Source organism: Pelodiscus sinensis, chromosome 12 (assembly GCF_049634645.1).
Source record: "Pelodiscus sinensis isolate JC-2024 chromosome 12, ASM4963464v1, whole genome shotgun sequence".
Taxonomy (NCBI): domain Eukaryota; kingdom Metazoa; phylum Chordata; order Testudines; family Trionychidae; genus Pelodiscus; species Pelodiscus sinensis.
In genome coordinates, this window is record NC_134722.1 from 47,806,822 (window position 1) to 47,821,604 (window position 14,783).

At 63.9% G+C, this 14,783-nt stretch overlaps 2 protein-coding genes across 6 annotated transcripts in view; both read left to right on the forward strand.

Annotated features, from left to right (window-relative positions):
* Positions 1–14,783, forward strand: part of CFDP1 (craniofacial development protein 1) — a 192,089-nt gene that overhangs the window by 71,325 nt on the left and 105,981 nt on the right. The window lies entirely within an intron of this gene.
* IL34 (interleukin 34) overlaps positions 1–14,783 on the forward strand; it is a 28,504-nt gene that overhangs the window by 8,169 nt on the left and 5,552 nt on the right. For 4 of the 5 annotated variants that reach the window (XM_075940604.1, XM_075940605.1, XM_075940601.1 and 1 more), the window contains exons 2-5: positions 9,175–9,564; positions 10,072–10,175; positions 10,903–10,980; positions 12,309–12,482. In XM_075940604.1, coding sequence (XP_075796719.1) covers positions 9,537–9,564; positions 10,072–10,175; positions 10,903–10,980; positions 12,309–12,482 — 384 coding nt within the window. In that variant the 5' untranslated portion in view covers positions 9,175–9,536. Of the gene's footprint in view, positions 1–7,902; positions 8,157–9,174; positions 9,565–10,071; positions 10,176–10,902; positions 10,981–12,308; positions 12,483–14,783 lie in introns of all 5 variants that reach the window. The other variant, XM_075940603.1, reaches the window with a different exon arrangement.

Genomic DNA, 14,783 nt, shown 5'->3' on the forward strand with positions numbered 1-14,783 from the left:
AGCGCCGTCCCTGAGCAGTTAGCGACACTCGCACGCTGGGTGTCAGCTGCCTCCTTGGTTCAGTAGCAGCTCGGTGTGGTAACGGTGGCTGTGCTGCAGGGGGGAGGCAGGTGGACGTTACGGGGGGCAGGGGAAGGTTTCTGCAGTGAATCCAGCATCTGAGATGCCCTGGCACCCAGTTCCGGACAGGGAGCCACTGCCAGCTCGTGTCCCCGGAGAGCTGGGCTCGTGCGGCTGATCAGGAGAGATACAAACGCCGCCCTGCTGATTAGCAGAGCCCCCCACAGCAATGGGTTGATTTTGGATTTTTTTTACTGTTGGTGCATTCTCACATGAGCCTCGGTGCACATAAAAAATGTATTCCGCACATGGATGGCACAGATTAGAGGGACCGTTGCTGCCAGCCACCTTACCCGTTACCGCTGCATTCTCCCTGGAGTCAAATCCAACTCTTTGCAAATTCAACCTTCCCTGTGGCTGGAGGACACTGCTCCGTCATGCACACCCTGAGCTGGCTCTGGGGACCGGCAGCTGGGGGCGTGGCTGTTTCAGACCTGGGCTTTGCCCCAGCAGGCCTGGGAATGTGCCAGTTGGGGGCTGTCTGGGAAGGTGTTCCCTTTGGGAGAGAGAGGTTCCCTAGGAGACGTGGCCGATGGCGCGGGACCAGCTGGAGGACACAGGTGCTCTCCTGCCGGGTCTCGCTGCCAAATGGCCTTTGTCTCCAGTGACTGGAGGCCGCAGTAGTGCGGCTCCAAGTGCTGGTGTCACCCCCGGAAGCCGGCCTGGGATCCTTCCCCTCGGTCCTGTCGCTAGCGCTGGGGCCGGGCAGGGCTGGAGCGAGCCCTTCTGCTCAGACTGCGCCGTGGGCCCAGGTTCACGCCCGCAGGGCTCTGAGCGAAAGGCGTTTCCAGCGCAGTCCGGCCCACAGTGTGCACGGGCCGGGCCGAGGTTTGAGGCTGATGGTTAGGTGTTGGCTTGCCCTAGAGATCCTGCTCCGGCTTCCAGCCAGTGCTGCAGCTGGCTGGCCGTGTCTCTCAACCTGGTGCCCTGGCCTGGGGCGGCGGGATGGGAACAGTACGGGCAGCTCAGCCGGCGGAGAGGGGAGGAAGGGTTTCCTTGTGGGCGTGAGAGCGGATGCACCTGGGCGGCCCTCGTGCTGGTGACTGCTCACACCTGCACGTGGTACCATCACCCCCAGGCGGGGCCGTTCCCAGGAGCAAGAACTCAGGACGGCCTGGGATCCAGGCCTTGTCTGCACTGGTGCGTGTTGTCGCTAAAACCTGCAACAAAACAGCAAGAGCGTTTACTCCGCAGTGCGACTTCTGTTGGGAAAAACACCCAGTTTGGGCAAAAAACCCATCCAGCCCCGTGAGAGACTTTTGTCTTTTCCCTCCCTTGGTTATCGACAAACAGCCACAGTGGACTCTGCTGTGTGTTTTCTCCAGAGAACGGGCTTCCGCCAGTATCCCCCATTGCCTGCCCTGCTGGCTCAGCTCAGTGTTCTGTGATCTCTGCTGCCCTGCAGGCAGGCACCCCTCCCCTTTCAACGCTCTGGGAAGTGTCTGGCAGCTGAGAGAGCTGCTCCCTTTGCGGAACAAGGAGCAAACCACTGGGATGCTCCTGTTCTGCCCAGCTAGGAGCCCAGTGGCTGGCAGGCTGCTGCTGCAGGGGGAGGGCTGGAGAGGCTGCTGTGCTGCTTGGACGTTCCTCAGCTCGGGGAGCTCCCAGAGCCACAGGGGAATCCCAAGGAATGCAGGGATCAGCCCTGCCTTCCCACCGCACTGCCCTCTGGGATGATTACCCACAGTGCTTTGCTCTATCTGTCCCCCAGGCCATGAAATGTCGTCAATGGGAGGCAGAAAAACCCGGTTTGACCGACTTTCGCTTGTGCTGATTTTCGCAATCCAGGAGGGCGGGAGGCTGAGCAGAACCGCAGTGTGTCCCGCCCCCCGCTGGGGAATGGGGCTAGCTCTGAGCTGGTCCTAACTCTGAGCAAGATGCAAGGGGCTTCAGCCACGGGGTGGAGGGGTTGCAGCTCCTGACCCTCAGGCAGGGGGAGGGGAGGTTGGGCTTTGGTTCAGCCTCGCAGGGTGGGGGCTCCACTCCTGGTTTCAGCATGGCGGGGTGGGAGGTGCACACGGGGACTCAGGACTTTAGCCACGGAGGAAGCTTTGGGGCTGGAACGGTCTCTCCCTCCACAGCTAAAGTCCTGAGCCCCCCTGGGGCTGGTGTCCAGAGTATGATCCGTGCCCCCTGGAGCTGTTAGCGTAAGTGGGAGGGAGGCCAGGCAAAGGCGGAGACATGGAGTTGCTTTGGCGTTTCTGTTTCCACTGCCGAGCGCTGGGTTCCTGGCAGCTCCCGCCGGGCCCGGCTGCCTGGCCAGTCCGTCACGCAGCTGTTCGTATCCTGGAGGTTATTAGAGGCTGCTGATCTATGGCGGGGGTGCACCCGGATTCCGGGGGCGTGGGCCGTGCTGCGGGACCCACCCCGTGCAAAGAGCCAGGCTCCACCTCCCCAGGCCTGCTCTGTGCCCAGGCTCGCCCCGAGCCACCAACTGCGTCTGAGCCCAGCGACGTGGGGGAGCAGCCCCCCCGTCCCCAGGGAGCAAAGCCAGGCCGGGCAGGCGCGGGGTGGGCGGAGACGAGGCCAAGTGCCTGTCCTAGAGGGGAGGGTGCAGTCACAGAGCCCAGCCGCCATGTCCCCGGGCGCCTGCTGATTGCAGTCCTGGGGAATCCAGGTGCCGGGCCCCACCTGTCTGAGCCCAGCTCCCTCCCCTGCCGGCGTGGAAACCTCGGTGCTGCCCGACTTGCTCCAGACGGGTTGTCGCAGGCCCCTGCGGGCGCGCGCAGGCTGGCAGGGGGCCTAGGGGCTGCGACTCAGGAACCTGCCTTCTCTTCCTGCCTCTGGCCCGTTGGGTGAGTCATAGCCCTGTGCCTCGGTTTCCCCACCTGTGCCGTAACCTTCGCCCGGCACTCCTGACCTCTGCGGAGGAGACGCACTGGATGCGCGGGAGGGGTTATTTCAGCAGAGGGATCTGCCTGAGCTGATGCCCCTTTGACATCAGGTGGCTGGGTTGAACCTCAGCGAGCCTCCCCAAGCAGGCTGCCCGGGCTGCAGTCGCTGTCAGGCTCTTGCCTTGTCACTGGAACTAACACCCAGTTCCGAGACAGTTCTGGGCAGTAGAACGAAGCCAGACAGAGGCCGGCACTGCCCTGGCTGCAGTGCCCGGGCTGTTCCAAGTTCACCAGACTTAATAGCCATTTGATTCCTCCAGAGCAATGTTCCCTCTGATCTTTTCCATCCGTGCGTGGAATTAATTTTGTTGTGTGCACTGAGGCCTGTGCAGATGTGCACCACCAGGAGAAACACAGACATAGCTGCAGGTGCTCTGCTAATCAGCTGGGCGGCCTTGGGCTTCCAGGGAGCACGGCCCAGGAGTCCTGGTGTGGTCACCAAGAGCCAGCGTCTCTGCCCAGCCTGGGAGGGCAGGGACCCTGAGCTGTGGCTGGCCTGTGGCTTGTGTCGATGCCCAGTGAAGGGGCACTTTGGAGCCAGCCTGTCGGGGACGGTCGAGGCGGGAGTGCGGCTGGTGCTGGGGGGGTGCAGCTGCCCTGTGCAGGGCGCACATTGCGTCTCGCCAGAGCCTGGCTAGCCCGAGAGGCGGCCGGCCTGCCAGGCTCCGCTGTGAGCGCGTCCGCCCTGGGGCTGCCGAAGGAAGCGGGTGTCAGCTGGAAATGTGATTTCCCCGGTGCTGGCGATGAACGCCTGCCCCGGCCACGCCTCTGCCACGCTCCAGCGGAAAGCAACCAGGGAGTGACCGGACGGGTGATCAGAGTGCTTCCCGCGCCGGCTGCAGCTCCCAGGCAGGGGCAGCGGGCGTTAACAGAGGGGCTGTCCAGCGTATTGCACGGCCTGGGCTGCACGTAGGACGGGCGGCCCCGGAGGGGGGCGTCCGCGTGCCTTCGGTGCAAGGTGCTCCGGGCCCTCCGAGGCCGCATACGGACTTCGCAGGCCGGGTGGCTGAACGGGAGGAGCGAAGGGAGACCCTGGTGAGACTCCAAGGCACAGCGGTGCCTGTGTCCCTGGTCAGGCAGCCTCTGGGCTGCTGAGGATGAGTCTCGGGGGAGGAGAACCTCACATGGAACGCCAGCGCCCCCCCCCCCCGGTTGGGAACCTCTCTCCATCCAATGACGTCTCGGGGTCCTCTCGCACGAGGACATCCCTCCGGGGGAGCGCATCCCCAGCGCTGGGGAGAGAGAAGCCAATGGTCAGGGGAGAGCCCGTGGTCAGAACTAGAGCCGGCTGGGTTTGTGAGGCTCGGGAGCCCCACGTGGCGACTTGCCGGGAGTAAAGGTTGCAGGGCTGGCATCTAGACAGACGTCTGTGCAGGGCTGGGGGGAGCCGGTGGCCCGGGACGCGTTGGAGGCCAAACGTAGGCTGCGAGGTCAAAGGTTATAGGCCAGGATCTCCCCGGGCACCCCACCCGCTCGGAAATGCTTCCAGTGCCCCGCGCAGGGCCGGGGAGGCCCGCCGAAGGGCTGCCTCTCAAGACGATGGTGCAGGGGGGGTGGTTAGGCTGGTTCAGAACGGTGGACCCTTTGGGACGCTCCGCCTCCCCCCAGGCTCAGCCTTGCCAAAGGGGAGCCGGACTGTTGGCACTTGGCAGTAAACAGGCCACGGAGCTTTACGCCAAGGGTGGGGGGAAGCCAGTGGGGCAGGGACAGGTGCGTGGGACAGGGACGTCCCTTGGGGGATGGTCTGTTGGCGGGGATTCTCTGTCAGCAAGCAGCAGAGGCTGGCAGGTGGTGAGGTGCGGGCGGGATGTGGCGAGAAACACTCACAGGGGAGTCCCAGTCAATTCCAGCGCCGCGGCAGGGCGCGCAGGTGACACGTTCGCCTGGCAGATCAGCCTGGGACTGAATGGAGCTATTGGTGCAATAAGCCGCACAGGAATGTGGTGCAGTGATGACTGTCTGGGGATCCCTGGGGTGCAGCCTGGGCCCCTAACTCCCTACGCTGGGCTGTCTCTCGCCGGGCTTTGCTAGCGGCCAGCAGCGAACCCCTCTGGGCTGTGACCCCCAGCGCCTCCGCATGCAGCGCCGGTACCCAGCTAGACTGCACGAATGCGCCAGGGTCTCCCGGGAATCACCCGGCGTCCCTCGGCAAATGCCCCCAGATCCCAGCACGGCACCTTCGGAACAGGCCGTCTCGTTTATTAATTGGCTCACCACTTCGTCAATGGAACGTGCATGGACCCCTGCTCTGGAAAAACCCCGGAGCAAATTGACCAAACGCGCCAGGCAAACTCCCCAGCAAAGACCCACCGTGAAATCAGTCGGACCACACCGGAAAGACTGTAAGTTGGTCTTCAGGGACAGGCAAAAAGTCGGCGTGAGTTCCTGAAAGGAAAGAAATGCCGAGCGCGCGGGGGAAACGCTCAGCGGATAGAAGAGCGACAACTGGAGCGCGGGTCTTTTCTCAGCCCGCCGGAGGCTGCGGTGCGTAGCGTGCACGTTTCACCCTGGGCACGCTGGACTCTTCAGGCTCTCACGTCCCGGTGGCTTGGGGCGTAGTGGGCGAGGAGCAAGGCAAAGGAGCGTCTCTGGTTTGGGCTTTTGTACCCTTCGTCCGTGCACTTGGAGAATACAGGCCCCGGCGTCTCTGGTGGGCTTCGCGGGGTCCCTGAGCCGAATCCTTTGGCATAGCCTCATGCAGCCAAGTCATTGAATTGTGGCTGCCTCGCTCCTCCGGGGTGGCTCCCGAGCCCACTGCTCAGCACAGCCCTGTCAGTCGCCGCCCTTAACTCCAAAAAGGGCTCGCAATTCATCGCAGCTCAACAGTGGGATCCCCATTGAGACGGCTGCACATTCCGGATGGCTTTGCACCGTTTCAGTCCCCGCACAGACCCAGAGTGGCCACTGCTCACGTTCTGTTATTCGTGCGCCAAATATTTGAACGGTAAGAATGCTAACTAGGATTTCCAGAGTCCCTCATACAAGCACTGCCCGGCCACGGCTCTATGACGAAAGTGCAACTAACACATGTCGATTGTTCCATGAACGGCACTCAAAAACAACAGTGTCAAGCTGCAGCGCCTGCAGCTCCACCCAGGCATACTTCGCGCTCAGCCAACCGCTGAGAGAAACACGTTTGTGTACATTTGCGGGAGTTAATGCTGCTCCCGGACCGTGCTTCCCGAGGGGAGAGCAGGCGTGCGCATGGCACGGTGGCGGCTGGCATAGCAAGATACTTAGGTGCCCGCTATGCCCTTTAGCGACCATTCCAGAGAACATGCTCCCAGGCTGATGATGCTCGTTAAAAAAATGCATGAATTAAAGTTGTGACTCAGCTCCTTGGGGGAAGAATTGTGTGGCTGCTGCTCTGTGTCCTACCCGTGTTCGTGTGGCATCCCTCACGCGTGATGACCCGCCACACGTTCATTTTCAGAACTTTTTCGCTGCAGATTTAACCAAGTGCAGAGAAGGGACTCGTGAGATTCCCCAAGCCAGCTACAGCTCTCCACCCAAGGGTTAGAATCTGAAGTGAGCACAGGTGACACTGAAAGCAAGAAGCAAGCCGCATTAGTTCCTACAAATGCACATCAACTTGTCTGCGTGGGCGAGAGGCAGGACTGAATAGATTCTCAAGTTTGACTGTTTTATTTTTGAATGCTGGTTTTTTGTACATCACTCTACATTTGTAAGTTCAACTTTCATGCTGCAGAGAGTGCACAGCTGTGCTCGTATTAGGAGAATTGAGAGAGACTAGTTCTTTTGCTTTTGACTAGGGCTGTCAAGTGATTCAAAACATTAATCACACGATTAATCGTGTGCGCAGCACCGTGGGAGTCTGGGATCGGCTGGAGTCCCCAGTTGACCCCGGGATCAATGCAGCATTGCCCCTTTGAAACACCATCGTGGCATTTCAAAGGGGCAGCTCCAGTTGACCCTGGCTCCACTTTGTGCTGCCCCTTTGAAACACCGCGGCAGCAATTAACATGCCTGCAATTAACATGTTAAAAAAATTATCGCGTTAATTCTGCCACACATTAATCACAGGCATTAACATGCGTTAATGGACAGCCCTAGTTTTTACAGTGCAAATATTTGTAATAACTAGAAAGTTAGCACTGTATGCTTTGTATTTTGTGTTGTGATTGAAATCCATACATTTTAAAATGTAGAAAGCATCCAGAATATGAAATAAATGGTATTCTAGTATTGTTTAATAGTGCAGTTAATTTGTTTAATCGCTTGACAGCCCTAATTTCTGATAATTTCTTATGCTTTGATGATATACATACTAGGGATGTTAAATCCCATTTAGTTAACCGATTAAACGCTAAGTTTAACATTAACCAGTTAAACAGGAGTGGGAGGAATGGCTGGGACTTTTTAGTTTGTAAAATAGATGCCTAAGTAGGGACGTAATAGAGATCTACAAAATCTTGACTGGTGTAGAGAAAATGAATAAGGAAACGTTATTTACGTCTTCATACAACACAAGAACTAGGGGTCATCCAATGAACTGAATAAGCAGCAGGTTTAAAACAAACCAAAAGGAAGTATTGCTTCATACAGTGCACAGTCAACCTGTGGAACTCCTTGCCAGAGGATGTGGTGAAGGCCAAGACTGTATCTCAGTTCAGAAAAGAACTAGCTACGTTTATGGTAGGCAGGTCTATCGATGGCTATTGGCCAAAATGGTAAGAGATGCAACCCCATACTCGGAGCGCGCTGCTTGTCAGAGGCTGGGAATAGGTGACGGGGGAGGGATCACGGGAGGATTCCCTGCTCTGTTCTCTCCCCCTGGGGCTGGCCTGTGTCGAAAGTCAGGACACCAGGCTAGGACTATTGGTCTGGCCTAGTCTGGCCGTCCTGATGTTCTTACCTGCTGCACCAGGCTTTCTGGACGTCATTGCTGTTTTCTCATCTGGCATGGACTCAGTGCACCGTAGCGTCTCTGACATGCTGCCTTAGCGCCCATCCGGCACAGGCTCCTTTCAGTCTCTGCCCCTGACGGCGCCAGCGCGTGTCTCTGCTTTCCCGTCACACGGCTCAGCTTAGCTCAGCGACTCCAATCACCGGGGCTCGATCTCAGCTGTCGCCGGGCTGGACATGAAGCTTGTTTGCCCCGTGATGAAGCTCCCGAGCCAGGTGCGTGTTTCTGTAGCCCCAAGACGCTGTCTGAGTAGCTTACACCGAGCAAGCCAGCCCGCCGCCGATGCAGGCAAACGGCTGGGTCAGAGAGGGGGCGGATGGGACTTTGCCAGCTCTCTCTCCGTTCCACCGGCTGGGAGAACCAGCTGGAATCTCAGGGCAAGAATTCCCAGCTGCCGCCTTCCCTAGGCTCTGTCGACACAGGGCGGGTTCGGGGATGAACGCACTGCCGACATGCAGAAGTCGCCAAAAGTGAAACAGTGGTTTTTTTGGGTTTTTTTTGCTGATAGAGCAAAGCCTTGTGGGGAAGCATCCCACAATGCTGTGGGAAGGCAGAGCTGATCCCTGCGCTTCTGGGGATCCCCCTGTGGCTCTGGGAGCTCACTGTGCTGAGGCATGTCCAAGCAGCACAGCCGTCTTTCCAGCCTTCCCCCGGCAGCAGCAGTCTGCCGGCCACTGGGTTCCTAGCCGGGCAGAACAGGAGCTGTCCAATGATTTGTTCCCCAGAGGGAGCAGCTCACTCAGCTGCCAGACACTTCCCGGAGCTTTGACAGGGGAGGGGCGCCTGCCTGCAGGGCAGCAGAGATCACAGAACACTGAGCAGAGCCAGCAGGGCAGGTAATGGGGGATACTGGCAGAAGGGCCGGATTCTTCCGGGTCTAATCAGCATTACAGATGTTTGTTGTATGATCGGTGCATGTTCCACCTGTGATGCAGGAATGCCGCTGTTGCACTGGAAATCCGTGGGGCAGAGGCCCCCAAACCGCAGGGCCCACTCCTCTGGAGGGGTGTGGAGGAACATTGGTGTGGGGCATGGTGGGGCCCAAACGAGTCCCCCACAAAGAGGGAGAAGGCGTGACACCCAGCCCCTTCCTACCGCCAGCTCCCCTCCCATCCTGCCCCAGGCGTGTCCCTGACACCCAGCCCGGCACTCCATGGCCAGGGCTGCGCGGGGGCGCCGGCCTCTCGGCTCACCGTGACTCCATTTGGCGTGACCACTCGTCTCCCGTTACAGAGCCCTGCTTCGGACTGAGGATCGTATCAGCACCGCTCGCACGGGCAGCCTCCAGCCAGTCCCCTGCAGCCCCCGTGTAGCGGGGCTGGGTTCCTGCCTCCTGGCCCTTGTGGTGGGAGTACCGTGGCAGCTGTGTTGCACCCCACCACCGCGCACGGTGCCCTAGGGAGGTGGGCCGAGCCCCTGGCCCAGGAAGGAACTGGCCGTCAGGGCCTTCCCCAGCTCCAGCGTCCCGGGGCGCCCGCTGGCCTGTCTCCTTGCCGTCACTGGCCCGTCCCGTCGGGGGCTGTTCCTGCCGAGGTCGCCTTGGCCATGTAGACCGGGTTGCTGGGGCGCTCGCTGCCCAGACACACGCCGTCAGCATGCAGCTGGGCTACGCGCCCGTCTTCTGTGAGTACCGTGGCGCCCACTCTCCCATGCCCAGGACCGGCCTAGCGCGCACCAGGATCAGCCCCCTCCCCACAGGCCCCTTTCCCCAGGCCTCCCCTGGCTGTGCCAGCCCCTTCCGCTGCCTGCCGGGGGCCTCAGGAGTGGCTCCGTCCGGAGAGCCGGGGTGGCCAGAGGGGCTCGCAGGGGGCTGAGCCCAGCTCCCGAGAGCTCCCAGCTGGGGCGGGAGGGCGACGCTGGCGATCAGACCCCCTGGCCATAGCCCCAGCGGGCGGGAGCCATGGTTCTGGCAGGGTCCCAGACGGGCCCTTAGCCTCAGTCCGGGGCTGTCCCCACTCTCCCGCTTGTTCCTGGGACCCCGAGCAGTGGGGCACGGCCAGTCCTCTTGCCCGGAGAGCTTCCCCCCTTCGAAATGCCCCCGGCTCTCCCCGTGGCGTGAGCTGGGGTGGCCTGGCCCCCTGCACCCGCTGGCCTGACGCCGTCCCTTCCCCCCCCGGCGGGGGTCTGCAGATCTGGCGGCTGTCCTGGGGCTGGAGGCTGCCATGCAGAGGGAATGCACCATCATCCAGGCGCTGCAGGACAAGCTGGCCTATCAGCGACGGCTCCAGTACATGGTAAGGCCGTCCCTCGGGGCTCGGCCGCGCTACGGGGCTCCCAAGGCCAGGCCCACGTGTGGCGGCAGCACGGGCCCTGCCCATAGCGCGGGGGGGGTGGCATCGGCGCCATCTCCCCTTCTAGGGGAGCAGGACTTCCCAGACGGCCCATTCCAGCTGCCAGCTAGGAGCCCTGGCACTCTATGGAGCTGAGCCCCGCTGCTGTCAGCACCGTCTCTGCCGAGGCATTCCCAAGCCCGGATTCAGCGGCATGAGCAGACACGCCGAGTGCAAACTCTTCGGTGCTTCTTTCCAGACCTCTGGGGGGGCGGGGCGGCCCCGCGGGCGGGTGGGCAAGCTGGTGCTGCGCTGACTCATGCCTCGGCGCCACGCTGCCTTCTAGCGGGCAGAGTCAGAACTGCTCAGCTGCGTGTCACAGGCCCTAGACTGCAGGCGGCTCCTGACGAGTCTCCTTTCGCTCGAGCGGTTGGGACTTGCGCTTCTGGCGCAGCAAGGTCCCCGTGCCCGCGGCGTGTGCCACGGCGTTAGGTGGCCACACACCTGATCCTGGGGTTACAGCCCGCACTCGTTTTTCAGTGACACGGCCCAGATGCCTGGCACGGAACGGGCATCCCCGCCGAGGCAGGGGACAGGAGCGGTCGCTGCTTCGGGGCACAGCCCGGGAGGGCCCAGGGAGCAGAGAACCTTTCCATTCCCCTCTAGGGTTTGCTTTTTCTTGCCTTTGCAGAAACACAATTTCCCCATCAACTACACCGTGAACGTCCATTTCCAGGAGGTTCTGAGGCCGGCCAATATTACCAGCCTGGTAAGGTGCACAGAGCTCGCGTCCAGCCTCGCGCCGCTTACCCCCACGGGGTCCGTGCTCTTTCTATGGGCGCCCCGAACAACTGCCCCCTTAGCCCCGCTGGCCGAGGCCCCGGGGGTGGGGCCTTCTCGGGCGGCCGGCCCGGCCTGCAGCTTCTTAGGAATCCCTCCCTGCCTCTCCGCTGGCGGAGGGAAAGGGTTACGAGGAGGAGGGAGAATAATTGTCCTATCCCGAGAGGCTAAGAACAGGCAGCAAGGGGCTTACACTGCAGCAAGGGAGGTTGAAGTTGGACGTTAGGAAACACTTCCTGCCTGTCGGGGGGGCGAAACACTGGGCTAAGTGGCCTGGGGAGCTGTGGAGGCTCCATCCCTGGAGACATCTCAGGGCAGGTTGGACGGATGGCTGAGAAAATGTGGCGGAACCTTAGAAGACGATCGGCTTTAATTCGGCAGGTGCCCGGCAACAGGCAGTTTTAGAACACGAGTGTCGGGTCTCGCGGGGTCCGTAGACCGTCCCTGTTCCAAGAACACAGCCAGAGCGTGAGCAGCAAAGTTAAGATTTGCTCGCGGAGCCCTTGGGCCCAGGGTAGAGCTCCCCGGAGCCCCCTGCTCTAGACGGTGCTTGGTCCTGCCGGGCCCACGTGACCTCTCCGGGCCCCTGCCAGGCCTGTGACTCTGATTCTAATCCGTGAGGCCTCTGCCCCCTGGCCTGGGCATTGGGCTATTCCTGCGGGGCGCTCAGCAGTGCCCCTCCCCATGCACGGAGGCCAGGCTCCCCGGAGTGGCCGATGTGCGGGAGCGGCAGGGGGCTCGGCGCACCCCAGTTCCCAGCAGGGAGCAGCTGCGGAGGCTGGATGCCGGGTCCGAGTGCCGGGGAGAGAGGGGCGCTTTGCGGCCTAGTTGAACTTTTGCAGAAGTGGGGGGGTGGATTTTGCTAATGCCCTGGGCTGGGGTGTGGGGGCAGCTGCCAGGGCTGAATCCGGCCTTCCCAGGGGCTAGGGGAGAGCACTGGTCACAGTAGCACAAAGCCCAAGGAAGCACCAGCCAGGGCCATGGGGAAGGCAGAGCAGCTGGGGACGGGCACAGGGGTAGGGGTGGGCTGTCGGGCGCTCTCTGGGGCCCAGGGCAGTGGGGAGGGCAGAGCAGCCAGGGACGGGCGCAGGGGCTGGGGTGGGGTGTCGGGTGCTCTCTGGGGCCCAGGGCAGTGGGGAGGGCAGAGCAGCCGGAGACGGGCGCAGGGGCTGGGGTGGGGTGTCGGGTGCTCTCTGGGGCCCAGTCCCGCATGGACCCTGCCCCCCGAGCGTGACCCCTGTCCCTCGTGCTCTGCAGCGGGTCCAGCGCGTGGGGGAGCCGTCCCTGCGCTTCCTGTGGGTCAGCGTCAACGTCCAGGTGCTGAAGAAGGTCTTGGCCGTGCTGCCGGAGAAGCACCCATCCTGGGAGTACGCCCGGGACCTCTTCCATCTCTTTGAACATCTGGAGGAGGAGTACAACAGCTACGACCAGGTGGGGAGGCCGGGGGCCCCAGCGGGCAGCCCCCCCTTAGGCTGGCAGGCTGGGAGGTGCCGGGTGGGGTATTCATTCAGTCCCTCCTCCCCCCTCCCTTGGCACCCCAGAGAGCAGCAGATCCCCCTCCCCCACGGGCTGCGGTGCCCCGGACACCTGGCAAGGGAGCTCCCCTCCCCCACGCGGCTGTGTGCGGGCAGAGGCGGGGGGCCCTGGGCGATGGCGAGCCCGTGCCCCTGTGCCACACGCTGGGGGCGCCTCCTGTCCACGCACCCCCCCGACGTGCACAAAGGCGGGGGGCTGCGTGCCTGGCTCTCTGCACCCCGCACGTGACGCGCTCCCCGAGGCGCACACTGTGCGGGGGGGGTCGGCACCTGGCCCCCCCCGGGCACCCCTCCCCCCAACACACCGCAGTGCTGGTTTGTACAGCGCCTAGCGCGGCCCCGCTGTGCCCAGCACCATTCGTGGCAACAGGGCCCTGGAGTCAGGGCTTGGGTGTGGGGCAGCCTGGAAATCAGTGAGAGGCTGGGGAGAGAGCCAGGCCTGGGGGGCAGAGCCTGCCGCCACCGGCTGCTCTCTGCTGGGCTTTACTGGCCCCTGGGCCCCAGCAACTCCCCCCTGCCCCCGCCCCCGCCCCCGCTTTCAGGCCCAGCCTGCTCCCTTCGACCTCACTGTCCCTGGGGGGCAGCCAGCTGGTCCCAGTGCAGCTAGAGGTATCCCCACCTGCTGCAGCGCGGAGCTTGCAGGGGGCAGAGGAGGGCAGCTCGCGGGGGGCGGCGCGGAGCTTGCAGGGGGCAGAGGAGGGCAGCTCGCGGGGGGCGGCGCGGAGCTTGCAGGGGGCAGAGGAGGGCAGCTCGCGGGGGGCGGCGCGGAGCTTGCAGGGGGCAGAGGAGGGCAGCTCGCGGGGGGCGGCGCGGAGCTCGCAGGGGGCAGAGGAGGGCAGCTCGCAGGGGGCGGCGCGGAGCTTGCAGGGGGCAGAGGAGGGCAGCTCGCGGGGGGCGGCGCGGAGCTTGCAGGGGGCAGAGGAGGGCAGCTCGCGGGGGGCGGCGCGGAGCTTGCAGGGGGCAGAGGAGGGCAGCTCGCGGGGGGCAGAGGAGGGCAGCTCGCGGGGGGCGGCGCGGAGCTCGCAGGGGGCAGAGGAGGGCAGCTCGCAGGGGGCAGAGGAGGGCAGCTCTCGGGGGGCGGCGCGGAGCTTGCAGGGGGCAGAGGAGGTCAGCTTACGGGGGGCAGCGCGGAGCTTGCAGGGGGCAGAGGAGGGCAGCTCGCAGGGGGCGGCGCGGAGCTTGCAGGGGGCAGAGGAGGGCAGCTCGCGGGGGGCGGCGCGGAGCTCGCAGGGGGCAGAGGAGGGCAGCTCGCGGGGGGCGGCGCGGAGCTTGCAGGGGGCAGAGGAGGTCAGCTTACGGGGGGCAGCGCGGAGCTTGCAGGGGGCAGAGGAGGGCAGCTCGCGGGGGGCGGTTCGGAGCTTGCAGGGGGCAGAGGAGGTCAGCTTACGGGGGGCAGCGCGGAGCTTGCAGGGGGCAGAGGAGGGCAGCTCGCGGGGGGCGGCGCGGAGCTTGCAGGGGGCAGAGGAGGGCAGCTCGCGGGGGGCGGCGCGGAGCTCGCAGGGGGCAGAGGAGGGCAGCTCGCAGGGGGCGGCGCGGAGCTTGCAGGGGGCAGAGGAGGGCAGCTCGCGGGGGGCGGCGCGGAGCTTGCAGGGGGCAGAGGAGGGCAGCTCGTGGGGGGCGGCGCGGAGCTTGCAGGGGGCAGAGGAGGGCAGCTCGCGGGGGGCGGCGCGGAGCTCGCAGGGGGCAGAGGAGGGCAGCTCGCGGGGGGCGGCGCGGAGCTTGCAGGGGGCAGAGGAGGGCAGCTCGCGGGGGGCGGCGCGGAGCTCGCAGGGGGCAGAGGAGGGCAGCTCTCGGGGGGCGGCGCGGAGCTTGCAGGGGGCAGAGGAGGGCAGCTCGCAGGGGGCGGCGCGGAGCTTGCAGGGGGCAGAGGAGGTCAGCTTACGGGGGGCAGCGCGGAGCTTGCAGGGGGCAGAGGAGGGCAGCTCGCGGGGGGCGGCGCGGAGCTTGCAGGGGGCAGAGGAGGGCAGCTCACGGGGGGCAGCGCGGAGCTCGCAGGGGGCAGAGGAGGGCAGCTCGCGGGGGGCGGCGCGGAGCTTGCAGGGGGCAGAGGAGGGCAGCTCGCGGGGGGCAGCGCGGAGCTTGCAGGGGGCAGAGGAGGGCAGCTCGCGGGGGGCGGCGCGGAGCTTGCAGGGGGCAGAGGAGGGCAGCTCGTAGGGGGCGGCGCGGAGCTTGCAGGGGGCAGAGGAGGGCAGCTCGC